At 35.9% G+C, this 16,440-nt stretch overlaps 2 protein-coding genes across 2 annotated transcripts; both read right to left on the minus strand.

The window, feature by feature from the left end:
- Positions 1-1,360: 1,360 nt before the first annotated feature.
- On the minus strand, positions 1,361-1,705 carry LOC140827299 (uncharacterized). The gene has a single exon (XM_073189949.1). It carries the CDS (start codon positions 1,703-1,705, stop codon positions 1,361-1,363), a length of 345 nt encoding a protein of 114 aa, XP_073046050.1.
- Positions 1,706-5,249: 3,544 nt separating this feature from the next.
- Positions 5,250-6,308, minus strand: LOC140828474 (heavy metal-associated isoprenylated plant protein 24-like). Its single transcript, XM_073191426.1, has 2 exons — positions 5,988-6,308; positions 5,250-5,646 (listed from the first exon to the last, which is right to left on the minus strand). The coding sequence occupies exons 1-2, from the start codon at positions 6,142-6,144 to the stop codon at positions 5,351-5,353; spliced, it is 453 nt and encodes a 150-aa protein (XP_073047527.1). The 5' UTR covers positions 6,145-6,308; the 3' UTR covers positions 5,250-5,350.
- Between the last annotated feature and the right edge of the window lie 10,132 nt (positions 6,309-16,440).

Here is a 16,440-nt window from a genome sequence, read left to right on the forward strand (position 1 = left end):
CCAGTCATAGCCATTTTCAAAAAGCCTCAACAGTTAATCAAAAACAACAAATTTTCACACAGAAAAAATTTAAATCACACAAAATCAAAAAGAACATAGCGGAAGCAACTTTTAGCTACGTAAATGAAAAAACACAACAGTAAACAACAAGCATATAAAACCTAGCGTTCTACCAGCAGCAAATCCCAGCACATAAATCCGCGGCAAGCGGTTACGCTACAAACACAGTAAAAAGAGGTTATAGCCAATATACCAGAGCGAAACCCTAAGTAAGAGTTTCAGATTCCGACGAATCGAAGGCGAATCACGGCGGGCAGCAAGGCGGACGGCAGCAACCAATGGCTATGATACCACTGTTAGGAGCCCATCGGTGATGCCGTATCTTCTGAATTTTGCTAGCCAACCTGCAACTTTCAGCCACAAACAATAAACAATACAATATGATATGTTAGGATAAAACGGGCTCAGACGAACTGACTTTGGCTTCTCCAAATACACAGTAAACCAAGACGAAGACCACAAAGGTTTCTCGATCAAAAACCCGATTACTCTACACACAATAGGCAACGACACTGATCGAGACAACACAAGGAACCGAGGACAGTTTCCAATCTCACGCCCTCTGGTATATCACTTGAGAAATAGAGATGAAGAAGAGAAGAGAAGAGCTCACATGCACAAAGCAAAGAACACAGGACGTCGAAGAAGAATGAAGAGCTACTGCCTCTCAGAAAACTCACGCTTCGCATATCGGCTGCTGGGGAACAAAATGGGTATTTAAAGAGTAAGACAAAACCTAGTAGGCCAAGGCTTATGAGAATGGGCTTTGGGTTTATAGGCTGTGGGTAAGAGTTGGGCCAAACCCAACACTTCTTCTACAATTAAACTCGTTCTTTCATTTTGGTGAAATTTTTATCATTTGTGGACCGTCTCCCATCAACCGGTCTCTTCTCATCCTTCTTGGGCCTGTTACACTCTGCAATAAAGTGCCTCTTTTTCCTACAGTTAAAACAAACTTGACCATCATCTGTATGATCTTTCTTGTAATATGGTTTAGCAAGTTGAGATTGATTTTTACGCATAAATTTACCAAAATTGTTGACAAATAGGGACATAGCTTCATTGCTCAGTTGCTCAGCTGATTTCTTACTTGTGGACTCTTCGACTGGAAGAGTCATTGTGGTAACTCCCAGGGCCTTGTTTTGTTGAGAAGTTGATAGTTCTTCTTCAGTTCGAATTCCGAGCTCGAACTCGTACACTTTAAGATTGGCAAAGAGATTGTGAAGCTCTAGTTTGTTCAGATCTTTTGATTCTCGCATCGTTACTGTCTTAACGTCCCATTCTCTGGGAAGAGCTCTCATTACCTACAAGGAAATTTCACGGTTAGATATTCTTTTCCAAGATAAATAAGTTCAATAATAATACCACTAAATCGTTCATCAAATTCGGAGAGAGTTTCTTCTAGCTTCATTTCTGTGTTGTCAAACTTCTGGATTGCAAATGTCAGCTTGTTTTCTTTTGTCTGATCATTGCCTGCACACAGTTGTGTGAGTTTTTCCCATATCTTCTTTGCTGTGGAGCAAGTTTTAATCTTGGTAAACATATTTTTATCCAGATTCTTATAAAGGATATCTTTGGCGACATTGTCAAGATTCTCCTTCTTCTTATCCTCAGCTGTCCATCTGAATCGATGTTTTTCCACCATTTGGGAAGCACCTTCAGTTATAGCCACAACTGGATTGACTTTCAAGATGTGGGGACCCGGACGCTAATCAAGTTCTTAATCATCATTGGGACTAATTAATCAATTATAAAACAGGGTCTAAATTTTGTTTTTTTAAAATACAAAGCGGAAACGTAATGTAATTTACTCAAATTACATATTAAACATGAACATACAAATCTTGTGTTATCTACAAGAATTCCACTAGGTTCAACTACATATCAGTGCTGAATCCTATGTTGCTTCGAAGCCCGGATCTCCACGCTATCTAATCTTCTCTCATCCTCTTCTTGACCCTGATCCAGCCCCACCTGTTGTCATGCACACATACAAAACAAGACAACAGCCGGATAACTCCGGTGAGATATAAATATCCCAGTATAAACAATGTAAACATCCAGTCATATAAAAGCATATACGAAAGCATATAAGAATTATTCATAACATGTCTCAAATCAGAAACATAAATCCATATCAAACATTCAATAATCATGAATGGTATAAACAATGTAAATCAACATGTCATATCGGACTCACTCAACCGACGCGTCGTCTCAGACTCGACTCCACTGACGCGTCGTCTCAGACTCGACTCAACTCTATCCTAGGGATCCCGATGTCTGGATATAGGTAATTATATCGAATCTCAGTCGATAGGAATGAATCGATCCCTAAACGGCATCGATATAATTAATATCTCCAGTGTCTGGGCGAATCAGCCGCAGAATTGACGACTCAGTCAATAACCTGACGAATCAGCCAGTAATTAGGCGAATCAGCCAATAATCAGACAACTCAGCCTGTAATTAAGCGAATCAGCTTAAGTTTAGACGAATCAGTCAATCACCAGACGAATCAGTCGGTGACTAGGCGAATCAGCCTATAATAAGACGAATCAGTCAATAACCCGACGAATCAGCCGGTGACTAGGCGAATCAGCCTATGACTCAACGGCTCAGTAATCAATACATACAGTCAGTATCTAAGCAAATCAGTTAATGACTAGCGAATCAGCAGTCATTACATGCAGTAGCTATAAATCAATAGGCTACAAATATCAATCTTATCACACAATAGCTATAAATCAATAGACTACAATCATAAGTCTGATCAATTGCAAATATCAATGCAATAAGTAAAAGTATGTGATTTAGGGAAACTCGAGTCAAACCTCACTCGAGTTGTGCAATCCCAACTCAACATTAATTTATACCTTTCTTTATGATACTCTGATTCTGTCGAAGTCTCGAACTCAAATCTGTCAATACTCAATCTGACAAGAACAATATCGAGGAGTATAATATCAATACACCACTCGAATCAATTCTGTTCTGCTCAATACTTAACCTAATTCAATATCGATGGCATAACGGTATCATATCAATATACCCAACAATACCATATCAATCAGATATTAATTCTAATATCTCATACTCGATAACAACTCAATTCTGATATCAATCTCAATCAACTCAACTATAAAAATCATAACAATTTCATATTCAGTCTGTTTCTTAATCTGACTTCGATTCTATGATGTCTAATATGTCAAGAACATCATATATGAATCATATCAGATTCTGACAATACAATATTTTCAAAACATATCAAAACGTAGCAAAATTTACGTCCAGTTGTAGCCTACGTCGATAGGAACACAGTACCGCAGTCGGATTCAAAATCGGACGGACGGATTTCTCACAAAAGGCGTAAGGATTTTTCAATTCTTTTCTCAAACCTTTTTCTCGATTTCTTCTTTCTGATTCTGAAGAATTCGTGCCTTTATATATATATATATACATACACGAACGCATGCAAGGCAAGTGGAATCGTGCATGTGCTGCACGTTTCGCGCATATGCGCGCCCAAAGTCGTGCATATGCGCCAGTTCTTAGAACCAGCATTTTTCCTTCTCGCGCATATGCGCCACTTTTCTCGCGCATATGCGCCAAGCCTACTGTCCCTCCCGCGCATGTGCGCCATCTACGTCGCGCATATGCGCCGAACCTTCTGGACATGTCGCGCATATGCGCGCATTTCTTCGCGCATGTGCGCCATGGCTTCGGCCCTTCTCATTATTTGATGTATTTTCTCGTCTTTTCCGGTCCGATCTGTTTCGTCTATAATCAAATCGATTATCACCAATAGATTATAATAATCATCGCTAACTCATTTCGAATTAACGGGATAAATTCCTCGGGCATTACACAAGATCTTCATAGGCCCGTCAATGATGACATATATACCACATGTCATCGTCCTAGGCTGCTAAATGTGCTTGCATGCGTATTTTCCAGTCATCATAATCTTCTTTAAAAAACATAGGAATATTGTTAAAAGATGTCATATCGATTGTAGATATCAATGTTCAAGAAAACCCCGCTCTGGTACAACTTGTTAGGATCGAGAAAGAGTTTAGAGGGGGTGAATAAACTATTTCAAAATATTTGCTTTTTAAAATTGGCTTTCAAACGTTTTTAGGCGATTGAAAGTTTTTCTTGAACGGTTAGAAATATGAACCAATTGAGAAGTGCGGAAAATGGTTCACAATTTTTAATGATAGCTTCAACTGTTAGTGTGGCTTGTTAACAAGAAACGATTCAAAAAGTAAGTGCACACGAAAGTAAAGACGCAAGAATTTTATGGATGTTCGGAGATAAAAACTCGTATATCACACATTCTTCCTCTTTAGGAATTAGGAAGGATTCCACTAAAAAACTTTGGCTTTACAAACTTTTTGCAAGAGCACACTCCAATCAAGACTTATCATACTACCTGTTTTGGAACTCTTAGTGATCACTTTACACTTCTGGATTTTAAAAACCATCAGTTTACCAGATAACACAATCAATCAAATAACCAAAAGGTTACTGTAAAAGAACACTGTATGTTTTGAGTAGCACGAAATTGATCCTTGAATGATCAGGTATCTTTTGCTGAATGCGTGCTTGATGAGCGATGAAGTATATGAACTTTAAGAGCGCTCAGATCTTGGAGTATGCAAGTTTCAGTAGTATGTCAATCGCGTGGTTGGAAATCTTAAAATGAACGAACTTGAATATGCATTTTTCAGTTCTTTTTTTATAAGCTATCATCCAACGATCGGAAAGGATAATGTAACATAACCTGTAGCGTTGGAATGATGTGTCACTATCCGTTTTTTATTGCGATTTTTTTATTTAATAGTTTAGATTAATAACTCATATATCCTTCTTTTATTTATTTTGTCTAGCTTAAGTTAAGTAAAACAAATATAGTAATTAAATATTAGTCTATGTGGGATCTATACTTGGACTCATCATTCATTTAATATAGCTTGACTTGGTTCGCTTGCTAGTCTTATTTCTAACCGAAATCGTAGAGGTTGTCCAGCAATTACCAACATTTCATTCACTACCTCCCCATTAGCTATAATATTTTTTTTCTATCCAAAAACCATACTATGGATCACCAGGAAACTCAAGTATTAATATTCCTTTGAATCCGCCATGTTTTTTTTTTCAAAAAATTTCCCATGAACTTCCGATAATATTAAAGTTATATATATGAAATTTATTGGAGAAACATACCTGATCTCTTTTTTTATTACATATATTAAAAACAGAAACATTCATGACGTTGAGAGGGCTACATGAGAGAACACGAGTGTGGATTATCATCACTAAACATGAGTGTATATTGTTGTTCATCGGGGTTAAGTGTGGCGACTCCAGGTTCATCAGTCCCTCTCACGAAATTTGGAGGGGCTTTCTTATCATAAACTCCCGAGGCGTAAGGGTGAGCGATCAGCGTGTAAGGTACGTACGGCCATGGCTCCACTTTCTTACCGGTCGACTTGGCTGCTTCCATCACCTTCTTAGCATCCACGAACCCATACACTGTTGCTTTTTGATGTTTCAAATCTATTTCCACTGACTTCGCTCCTGCATGCATGCATACATCCCCCCCACCGGGGCCAGTTCCAATGAATTAGTTGCATAGTCACATATATAGACAAAACACAAGAAATTATATGTCTTAGCAATCAATTGGATTAATTATTTTTGTAAAGTGGGACTGTTACGAAGTAGACAAGACACCAGCATTTTACAATTAATGATAGTGTTTGTTTTTGACACTTATGTATGTATATGTATAAATCTTATGAAATACAAACAGATTTTAGAGGTAAAGATTTGCCAGTGTTCTTGAGACATTCCAGATTATTTCAACTTTTTCACTGTTTAAGCTAAGAATATAAATGGTGCTATGAAGTAGTTAGTACCTTTAACAGCGGAGAGTGCACTCTTGACTTTTTGAGCACAGCCTTCACAATCCATTCTGATTTTAACAGCTACTGTGTTCAGTTGCTTCTTCTTCTTCTTCTTCTTGGAGAGGCTAACCAATTCAGACAAGTACTCCAATGTCCCGGAAACTCCCATCTCTACTACTTTCGGACAGATTAATGTGTATGATATATGGGTGTAGGTGGTGACATATATATAAATAAAAGTGGGTTAAATAAACTTTGCAATAGCTTGAGGGATTCTTTTTTCACTTGCAAGAAGTAAACCTTTTGGGCGGCGACTGGGCCACTTTGTTTGGCACACGCCAATTGCGGTGCATGGCAGACTACAGATTTAGCATTGGGGTCAACTTTGTTGGTAAGGCTTATTGGAATATACTTCGATCTTTATATATACAGGCAAGTTTGTATTCCAGATAATTTCCCTTTCATCTTTTATTTCAAAGTTTGGTTAACGAAGAAAAATATGTGGATTATGCCCCAACAATTGTATTTGGTTGTATGGACGAGGTACGCAATTATTGATGAATAAGACACTGTTTTTCCCCTTTGAAATAAATAAAAAAAACATACAAGATCGAAATTACAATATAATCGTGATATTTTTACAATCTAAGAAATTTCTTGATTTCACAATTGCTTTTAATTTATGTATATTTAGTTTGATGAACTAAATTGTTTTCGAATAATGATGTAAATAATGCATACACGGCCTTTCAGCCTCAACGTGAATTGTAAGCTACCAATTCCTCCACATATATGTGAAAAATAAAGGTATAAATTATAATTAAGTTATTATTTTAAATGTATAAGACCAATAAATGTTTTAACAATTTTGTAACTTTATTCGATATATAAGTTTCGTGTAATTACAATAATATGACGATAACCAAGTATAGAGAGATATTCAACGTGTGGTGATCAAATTTCAAAGAATCAGCAATCATTAATTACGTGTATTTATGTTAATATAATTTAATATCTCCTAAATATTATGGAACCCAAAAGGAATTAAATAAAAAAGAGTAGATTCGGATAGCTTTTTCATGCCGCCACACACCACATAAACTTTCTGGAATGACCAAAATTTCAAAGGAATTTGTACTAGGCGGTGGGATTGTCTAAATAAATAGTTAAATGAACATGGGTGCCAAAAAGGGGAAAAAACTATTTCGAGATGATTTAATAAATCTAAAATAATAAAAATTATCATATATATTGCAAAAAGGAAAAAAAAAAAAAACTATTTCGAGATGATTTAATAAATATAAAATAATAAAAATTATCATATATATTGCAATTTTATTCTTTTTTCCAAAGTAGTACTGATATGACGTTTACATATATAGTATTATATCAATACATTTTGTAAAAAATTATTATATTTGTCAAAATTGAAATATACAGAACTACGACAAATTTTAATAATGTAAAATATCAAAATTATAAAAAAATAAATATACATAATGAAAATTTTTAATTTTCCACAAATTAGAGAGCATTGAACGTAAGTTGAGGTTTATAAATAAACCTTTTTGAGGTTTATAAATAAACTTTTTTTTATCTCTGAACATTGTGTGTTATCAATGCATGAGAATGTAATAAGATATCATGTGCAGGGACTAGATGATTGTCACGCTACAAAATCAGAACGCGTTATTGGATTTATTTAACAATTTAAAATGTGAAACAACAAGCCACGTAGAATATAAAAAATAGTTAAAAGTCATCTTATTACATAAATCATAACTGTTTTATTGTGTAAAACACAAATGTGGAAGCAATAACGTAAAAGAAAATAAAACTAAAACCGATGCTTGAAATTTCATGTCTCGAACTTGATCACCAACTCAATAACATGTGTTGTTCATCATCTTCCAACTAATCTTCGCCCTTATCTGGGGAGGGAAGCAAGGGGTGAGCATATGGGAAAACACTCAGCATGTGGGGGTCATTCGTATACAAGAATATCAAAATATACATATAGTATGAGTTCAAATGTGAAATATCGCAGAACATATCGCAACATGAAATCAAGACATGAGACAAACAGAATTGAAACAAGTCATTAAAACATATCAAACAAGACACTGTTATTCATCTCTTTATTTATAGTATATTGATCAGTCCATTATTGTTACTCTTCTAAGAAGACGAGACCATATATCGGTTAATATAACCTACCGTATCAGGGCCTTATCTTATCATACCTCGGAAATTTCCTTACCACTTTAATTCGAATCATAACAGTGTATTTTCAAGACATCATAGCATAACAGAGGAATCATGCGGAACAAAACATGTAAGAATTAAATGACATGAAACGAATAGTGTACAGTTGATTTTTTAAAAAAAAAACATATGAACATCATTATTTTAAAATACATATATATAAGTCCACTTACTGGTATTGATCTTTAGAAAACATGGAAGAAGAATAAGTGGAATACTCAAACTCCAATGTTGCCAACTTGCCTCTGCTACAAGTGCTTCCAATCTATAGGATCTGCTCGAGTTCTTTATGCTATACAAGGTTTGAATTTTGGGCAGATCATTTGTCTCAACGCAGAATATGTTAAAATTTTGACAATGCCAATTGTTGCAAAAGGGGAAAGATTCTGCTCGAAAATTAACAGAATTTTGTTACTGAAGTTGACAAACTTTCAACTAAAATTTATCTGTTGCCATATTCTTTAATTCATTGATATTGCTACTTGATCTTTTATCAAAGTCATTTAAAGATTCTCCGGTCTTCATTTTGATGTTCTCAAACTTTTGCATGACTACCAAAAGTTTATTTTCCTTTGTATAATCATTTCCATCAAATTTCTGGGTTAACTTCTGCCAGATTTTATTTGCAGAAGAGCATATTTTGATCTTGCTAAAAGTGTTTTTGTCAAGATTTTTATATAGAATATCCTTGGCTATATTATCAAGGTTTACTTTCTTCTTATCATCACTAGTCCATTCACTTCTTTGTTTCTTTAACATATTTGGTGCACCTTCTATTATAACCACAGCTAGATTGGCTTCATTATCTTAATGAAACCATCATTAATGACACGACACATGTCATCGCCTTGAGTTACAAGATGAACTTTCATTCTGATTATCCAGTCATCAAAGTCTTCTATTGAGAACATGATAATTTTGCTGAAGAATTTCAGAGCTAATGCAATAAATGTTTCAAAACAAGAAAAACCCTGCTATGATATCACTTGTAAGGATTGGTGGAGTGATTATAACAGGAGGCTGAATAAACACTCCCAAATTTTTCTTTTCTTATACTGAAAAGGTGTTTCAGACCTTTGAGAAGTCAAACGGTTTAGGCTGCTCCCATTTCGCTCGCACTTTGACGGCGAAAGAAGCAATCCGCTAATCTCATTCATATGATAAAATCAGTATACTACTATAAGTGCATTAACATATAACAACACTTGGGTATAACAATAAATCAGTAGATAAAAAATAAAACAAGGCTTATTTTTGGAAGTTCAAAATATAATATCTTCGACGTTTCTTATTCTTTTGTTTCCAAAATGTATCAGTAAAAGAATTTTATTAGTACGCTCTTATACAAACCCACTTCAGTAAGACTTAACTTTGCCTACTGGAAATCTTAGTATTACAACTCAACGCTTAATAAAATCTGGTTATAGGAAAGACTATTTCCACATATTACAAATACTTCACAATTTATAGTATATGATATAAAAAAAAGTGTAAATTAAAATAGCACAAGTGATCTTCTGAATCAGATAGAAACTTTTAGCTTTGGATTGATTTTCAGATATTTAATACATGAAATTTTGAGTTTTAGAGTGATTGAAAATCTTCTTTTTGATAGAGAGATAAATAGATCACTAATGTTTGTGAATCACTCAAAAATCCTTATATAGCCATTCCTCAACGTTTGGATAAATATTTGGAACAGAAGCAGCTCAAGTGAGAGCTTTAGTTGGTTGACTTGATGAAGGCTCTTCTCTACTTCTTACTTCAAGTTTAAACTCATAAGACTTCAAGTATGCAAACAGATCGTGAAGTTCCAATTTTCTAAAATCCTTTGATTCTCTCATCAACATAGTTTTAACATCTCATTCTCCGGGAAGTGCTTTCTCATAACTTTGAAAGCAATTTCTCTGTTGCCATATTCTTTAATTCATTGATATTGCTACTGGATATTTCATCAAAGTCATTTAAAGATTCTCCGGTCTTCATTTTGATGTTCTCAAACTTTTGCATGACTACCAAAAGTTTATTTTCCTTTGTATAATCATTTCCTTCAAATTTCTGGTTTAAATTTTGCCAGATTTTATTTGCAGAAGAGCATATTTTGATCTTGCTAAAAGTGTTTTTGTTTATATAGAATATCCTTGGCTATATTATCAAGGTTTACTTTCTTCTTATCATCACTAGTCCATTCACTTCTTTGTTTCCCTAACATATATGGTGCACCTTCTATTATAACCACTGCTAGATTGGCTTTCATGATCTTAATGAAACCAACATTAATGACATGACACATGTCATCTCCTTGAGTTACAAGATGAACTTTCATTCTGATTATCCAGTCATCAAAGTCTTCTATTGAGAACATGATAATTTTGTTGAAGAATTTCAGAGCTAATGCAATAAATGTTTCAAAACAAAATAAACCCTGCTATGATAGCACTTGTAAGGATTGGTGGAGTGATTATAACAGGAGGCTGAATAAACAATCCCAAATTTTTCTTTTCTTATACTGAAAAAGTGCTTCAGACCTTTGAGAAGTCAAACGGTTTAGGCTGCTCCCATTTCGCTCGCACTTTGACGGCGAAAGAAGCAATCCGCTAATCTCATTCATATGATAAAGTCAGTATACTACTATAAGTGCAGTAACATATAACAACACTTGGGTATAACAATAAATCAGTAGATAAAAAATAAGACAAGGCTTATTTTTGGAAGTTCAAAATATAATATCTTCTACGTATCTTATTCTTCTGTTTTCAAAATGTATCAGTAAAAGAATTTTATTAGTACGCTCTTATACAAACCCACTTCAGTAAGACTTACCTCTGCCTACTGGAAATCTTTGTATTACAACTCAACGCTTAATAAAATCTGGTTATAAGAAAGACTATTTCCACATATTAAAAATACTTCACAATTTATAGTATATGATATAAAAAAGTGTAAATTAAAATAGCACAAGTTATCTTCTGAATCAGATAGAAACCTTTAGCTTTGGATTGATTTTCAGATATTTAATTCATGAAATCTTGAGTTTTAGAGTGATTGGAAAACTTCTTTTTGATAGAGAGATAAATAAATCACTAATGTTTGTGAATCGAAGTCGTATCCAAGAAATTAGCGAAGTCGTTGGTCGGTTCAATGAGGGAAAACCGGTCCGAAATTAGACCGATGCCAAAGTAAAACAACGTCTTTTACATCATCGATTTCGTAAAGTGCAGAAGTAATAGTTATATATAACTACATAGTTTACATTAAATGACGAAGTAAATGTGTTTTATAACTTCACATGCTTTGTATTTTTGTAAAGTAATTGATGTGGAAATGGTGTAATGGAACTACATTAGCGACGGACTACAAAACCGTCGCTAATTTGCAGTCCGTCGCTAATGTTCGACGGTTGCAGAAAGAATTCCGTCGCCAATTTGCGACGGTTTGAGAAGAACATCGTCGCTAATTTGCGACAGTCGTAGAAAGATAAACTGTCGCTAATTAGTGACGGTTTAACAAAGAGCGTCGCTATTTTTTTATAAAAAAAAGTTTATTTTATAATTTACTAAAAAAGATTTAGTTTTGTAATTATTTGTAATATCCTCTCACTCATCAAAATATCACATTTTTAAATTTATGAATAATCTATAAAATTATTTAACTTTGTGATAAAATAAACGAAAAAATTAAAATTCATGATCATAAATTAAGAATAGAAGCTAAAAAATTTAACGTAAAGCGACACTAAAATTGTGCAGTATAGAAAAATGGACTGAAGACATGAAGTGATGGAGGAAAATGGGCTGAAGTGGTGGCACTTATGGGTAATTTGAGATGGTTTTATAAAAAATCATCGCTATTAGGGACGGTGTTAGATAAACCATCGCTAAGTAGCGATGATTTATAAACCGTGAAAGGATCGGTTAGTAGGTGATATGTGTTTAGACTGGGGGGTTGAATAAACACTTACTGATAATAAATTATTTTCGAATAAATAGTTCAGTTTAATGACAAACTGACAGTCGGTATCTCGTAAGTCGATAACAATCAGTTTAACTGAAAAACAGTTGCGGAAGTAAACTTACTGAAAGATAGAATAACTGAAAGTAACTGAAGTAAAAAGCACACGATATGTTTCTGGATATTCGGAGAATAGAATAACTCCTACGTCACCCCTTCTATCACGAAGATAGGATTTTCACTAAAAGATTTTGATCGAATACACACGTTGTACTGACCCACTTCAGTTTGGATTTAACACTGCCAAACTGAAAAATCTTAGTTCATGTTGCACCAAGTGTCAAATAATTAAAGTCTGATAGATTAGGGAAAAACTACAAGGCTTTATTGATGCAAACTGAAATAGTCAGTTAATTTGTTTTGCTCTCAGTTGATCATCCCCTGGGGTTCTGTTCTCGATGAGGTTCTAGCAGTTGTCAATATATAACTACATATATACTACCAAGAAGAAAAAAAAACAGAGAAGGAGATCATCAATTACAGATACAGAGAAAAATTAAAAGGGTGAAGCGAGAAGGAACTACAGCAGAATCAAGGATTTCTCACTGGCCGAGACACAACCCATGGTGTTTCTTGTTCTTCTGAAATCCATAGGAGAAGAACGAGTGTGAGAATAGAGTTGATAGTGCTACTCCTGTACGCCCTATTGTCTTGTAAACGATCACTATTGCTTAATGAGATTTCCTCCCGTGGATGTAGATCAAGTTGATCGAACCACGTAAAACTCTCGTGTTGATTTCTGCTGCTGATACATTTGTTCTTGTTGCTGTGTATGGTTACTATGAGTATTCTTTAATAATTCTACTTGATCGATACTAGAAGGAACGCTTGAGGGTGCGCGATTCTTGGATATACACGGTTATTCATTTCTCTGAAAAGATCAAGATTACAACAACTGGTATCAGAGCTTTGGGTTCTTAGAAGAGAAATACTACGATGATGGCGGGTAAAATCGAACTAGATCGTTCGATGGGAAAGGGGATTTTGCACTGTGGCGTAGGAGAATGCATGCCATCCTGGTCCAACAGAAAGTTGCAAAGGCTCTGGAGGGAAATTCAAAACTCTTAGAATCGCTATCTGAGGAGAGGAAGATGGAAATAATGGAATTAGCATTCAGCACACTGACTCTGCATTTAAGTGACAAGGTCCTCCGCGAAGTCTCATCGGAAAAAAACGGCTGCGGGTATTTGGGCAAAACTAGAATCTCTCTATATGACCAAATCCCTCCTAGATCGCATATATCTCAAAGGGAAGTTATTTGGCTTCAGGATGATCGAGTCGAAGACAATTGGAGAAAATTTGGATGAGTTCAATAAACTCATCCTTGATCTGGAGAATATTGGAATAGAGATTGAAGATGAAGACAAGGCTATCTTGGTACTCAACTCTCTACCCAAAACATTTTCAGTATTTGTGGATACCATGAAGTATGCCAAAGAATCACTAGTTTTCGAAGAGATTCAAAAGGCATTGAAAGCAAAGGAATCTCAGAACATGCTGGAACATGGATCAAAAGAAATAGGTGATAGCCTTCATATAAGAGGTAGATCAGACAAGAGGGTTATAAGGAAGAAATCAAGAAGCAGATCCAGGACGAAGATGAACACATTAAAGTGTTTCCTTTGCCATAAACAGGGGCATTTCAGAAGGAACTGCCCTGAACTCATCAGACCAGGAGATAAAACCAAGGATCAAGGTGAAGCATCTTCCGTCCAAGACGGTTATGAAAGTGCAGAGGTTTTATGTGTTTCGGACTTCAGAATTGATCAACATTGGGTTCTTGATAGTGGGTGCTCTTTTCATATGACACCAAACAAACACTGGTTCAAAGATATTGAAGAGGTTGAGGGTGGGGAAGTCATTCTTGGAAACAACAAGACCTGCATGATAAAAGGCATTGGGTCTATAAAACTGATCATGGAAAATGGCACTGATGTGATCCTCAAGGAAGTAAGATTTGTTCCAGACTTGAAGAGAAACTTAATCTCCCTAGGTAGCCTTGATCTTGCTGGATACACCTTCAAGGCAGAAAGTGGAACACTGACAGTCTACAAAGGTGCTTTGAGTATGATGAAAGGGCATAGATCTAATGGGCTGTATGTTCTCTCAGGTAAAACACTAGTGGGTTCAGCTAGCCCAGCTGAAGAGAAACAAAATAACTCCAAGATGTGGCACCTCAGACTAGCACATATAAGTGAGAAAGGCCTTCTTGAACTCCATAAACAAGGCTTACTAGGAGACAAGCCTCTGAGACAGATGGAATTTTGTGAGGATTGTATCAGAGGAAAATCCACAAGAGTAAAGTTCAATATGGGAAGACACACATCTACTGCACCTCTGGATTATGTTCATTCGGATCTCTGGGGTCCATCAAGAGTACTCTCGAATGGAGGATCAAGGTACTTTATGACATTTATAGATGATTATACAAGGAGAGTATGGTTGTATACACTGAAACATAAGAGCGAGGCATTTGATAAGTTCAAGCAATGGCTCACCCTTGTTGAAAATCAAACCAGCAGGAAGTTAAAGAAACTAAGAACTGACAATGGGTTAGAATACTGCTCTAACGAGTTTCTTGAGTTCTGCAAGAACAAGGGAATTTCAAGGCACTTCACAGTACCAAACACTCCCCAACAAAATGGACTCGCCGAGAGAATGAACAGAACAATTTTGGAAAGAGTTAGGTGCCTTCTGTCACATTCAGGGGTACCGAAATCTTTTTGGGCCGAGGCTGCAAACACAGTATGTCATCTAATAAACAGAAGCCCCTCTGTCCCACTAGAATTCAAGACTCCAATGGAAAAATGGACATCTGAACCCCCTCATCTAAATGACTTAAAAGTGTTTGGATGTGCAGCGTTTGCACATGTAAGGCAGGGAAAGTTAGATGACAGGGCATTGAAGTGTGTTTTTCTAGGATACCCTGAAATAATCAAAGGCTACAAGCTTTGGTGTATTGAGCCAGGAAAACAGAAGACCATCATAAGCAGAGATGTCACTTTCAAGGAGGATCTATTTCCATTGAATTCACTAATTTCCACAGACACACTCACTGAAGATCATGAAGGAGATGGGAGCACAAAGTTTGAGGTGGAGCTGGTAGAAACAACATACGGTCCTCAAGGTAACCAACTGGTGAAACATGAAGAACAAATCACTGACACTCAAGGCCTGTCAGAGTACAAAACTATCAGTTAGCAAGAGACAGGGAAAGGAGGGTTATAAAACCACCAGAACGTTTTGGCCATGCAGACTGTATGATCTATGCATTCTCTGTGGCATCCCAGATTGAAGATGAACCACCAAACCTCCAGGAAGCAATGAGATCTGAGGAAAGGGATGAATGGCACACTGCTATGACAGAGGAAATGGATTCACTCTTGAAGAACAACACATGGACACTGGTCCCAAAGCCAAAGGGTCAAAGACTGATTGGCTCTAAGTGGATTTTTAAAAGGAAACTTGGAATACCTGGAGTGGAGAAGCCGAGGTACAAAGCAAGACTAGTAGCAAAGGGTTTCTCCCAAATCGAAGGGATAGATTTCCATGAGGTATTCTCTCCTGTTGTTAAACACAGGTCAATAAGAACCATGCTGGCTGTGGTTGCAAAAGAAGATCTGGAACTGGAACAACTTGATGTAAAAACAGCTTTCCTTCATGGAGAACTTGATGAATGCATTTATATGGAACAACCCCATATGTTTGAAGACAAAACAAATCCTCCCTTGGTATGTCGGCTAAACAAGTCTTTTTATGGCCTAAAGCAATCACCAAGACAATGGTATAAACGCTTTGATGACTTTATGATAGCACACAAGTTCACAAGGAACAATTATGACTGGTGCGTATATCATAAGGATGTTAATACTGATAGAGCCATGTACTTGCTACTATATGTGGATGATATGTTGATTGCCAGCCGAGACACACTACAAATTCAGTCCCTGAAATCTCAACTCAGTGTAGAGTTTGAGATGAAAGATCTTGGACATGCCAAATTTATCTTAGGCATGGAAATTCACAGAAACAGAAAGGCAAGGGACCTGTTTCTAACACAAAAGGGATATGCTCTAAAGGTATTGAAGAGATTTGACATGGAGAGTTCTAAACCAGTCCTAGGACCTATGCCTCAACATTTCAAACTGTCGAAGAGCCATCTCCAAAAGATACACATGAGGAATAATAC

This window comes from Primulina eburnea, chromosome 3, assembly GCF_022965805.1.
Source record: "Primulina eburnea isolate SZY01 chromosome 3, ASM2296580v1, whole genome shotgun sequence".
Classification (NCBI taxonomy): Eukaryota; Viridiplantae; Streptophyta; class Magnoliopsida; order Lamiales; family Gesneriaceae; genus Primulina; species Primulina eburnea.

What these genes read in the sequence shown, in the direction of transcription:
- LOC140827299 (XM_073189949.1), bottom strand. Translation starts at nt 1,705, where the DNA reads ATGGTGGAAAAACATCGATTCAGATGGACAGCTGAGGATAAGAAGAAG.
- LOC140828474 (XM_073191426.1), bottom strand. Translation starts at nt 6,144, where the DNA reads ATGGGAGTTTCCGGGACATTGGAGTACTTGTCTGAATTGGTTAGCCTC. An exon ending in TGCACTCTCCGCTGTTAAAG is followed by an intron (nt 5,647 to 5,987) that starts GTACTAACTACT and finishes GCATGCATGCAG; the next exon opens with GAGCGAAGTCAGTGGAAATA.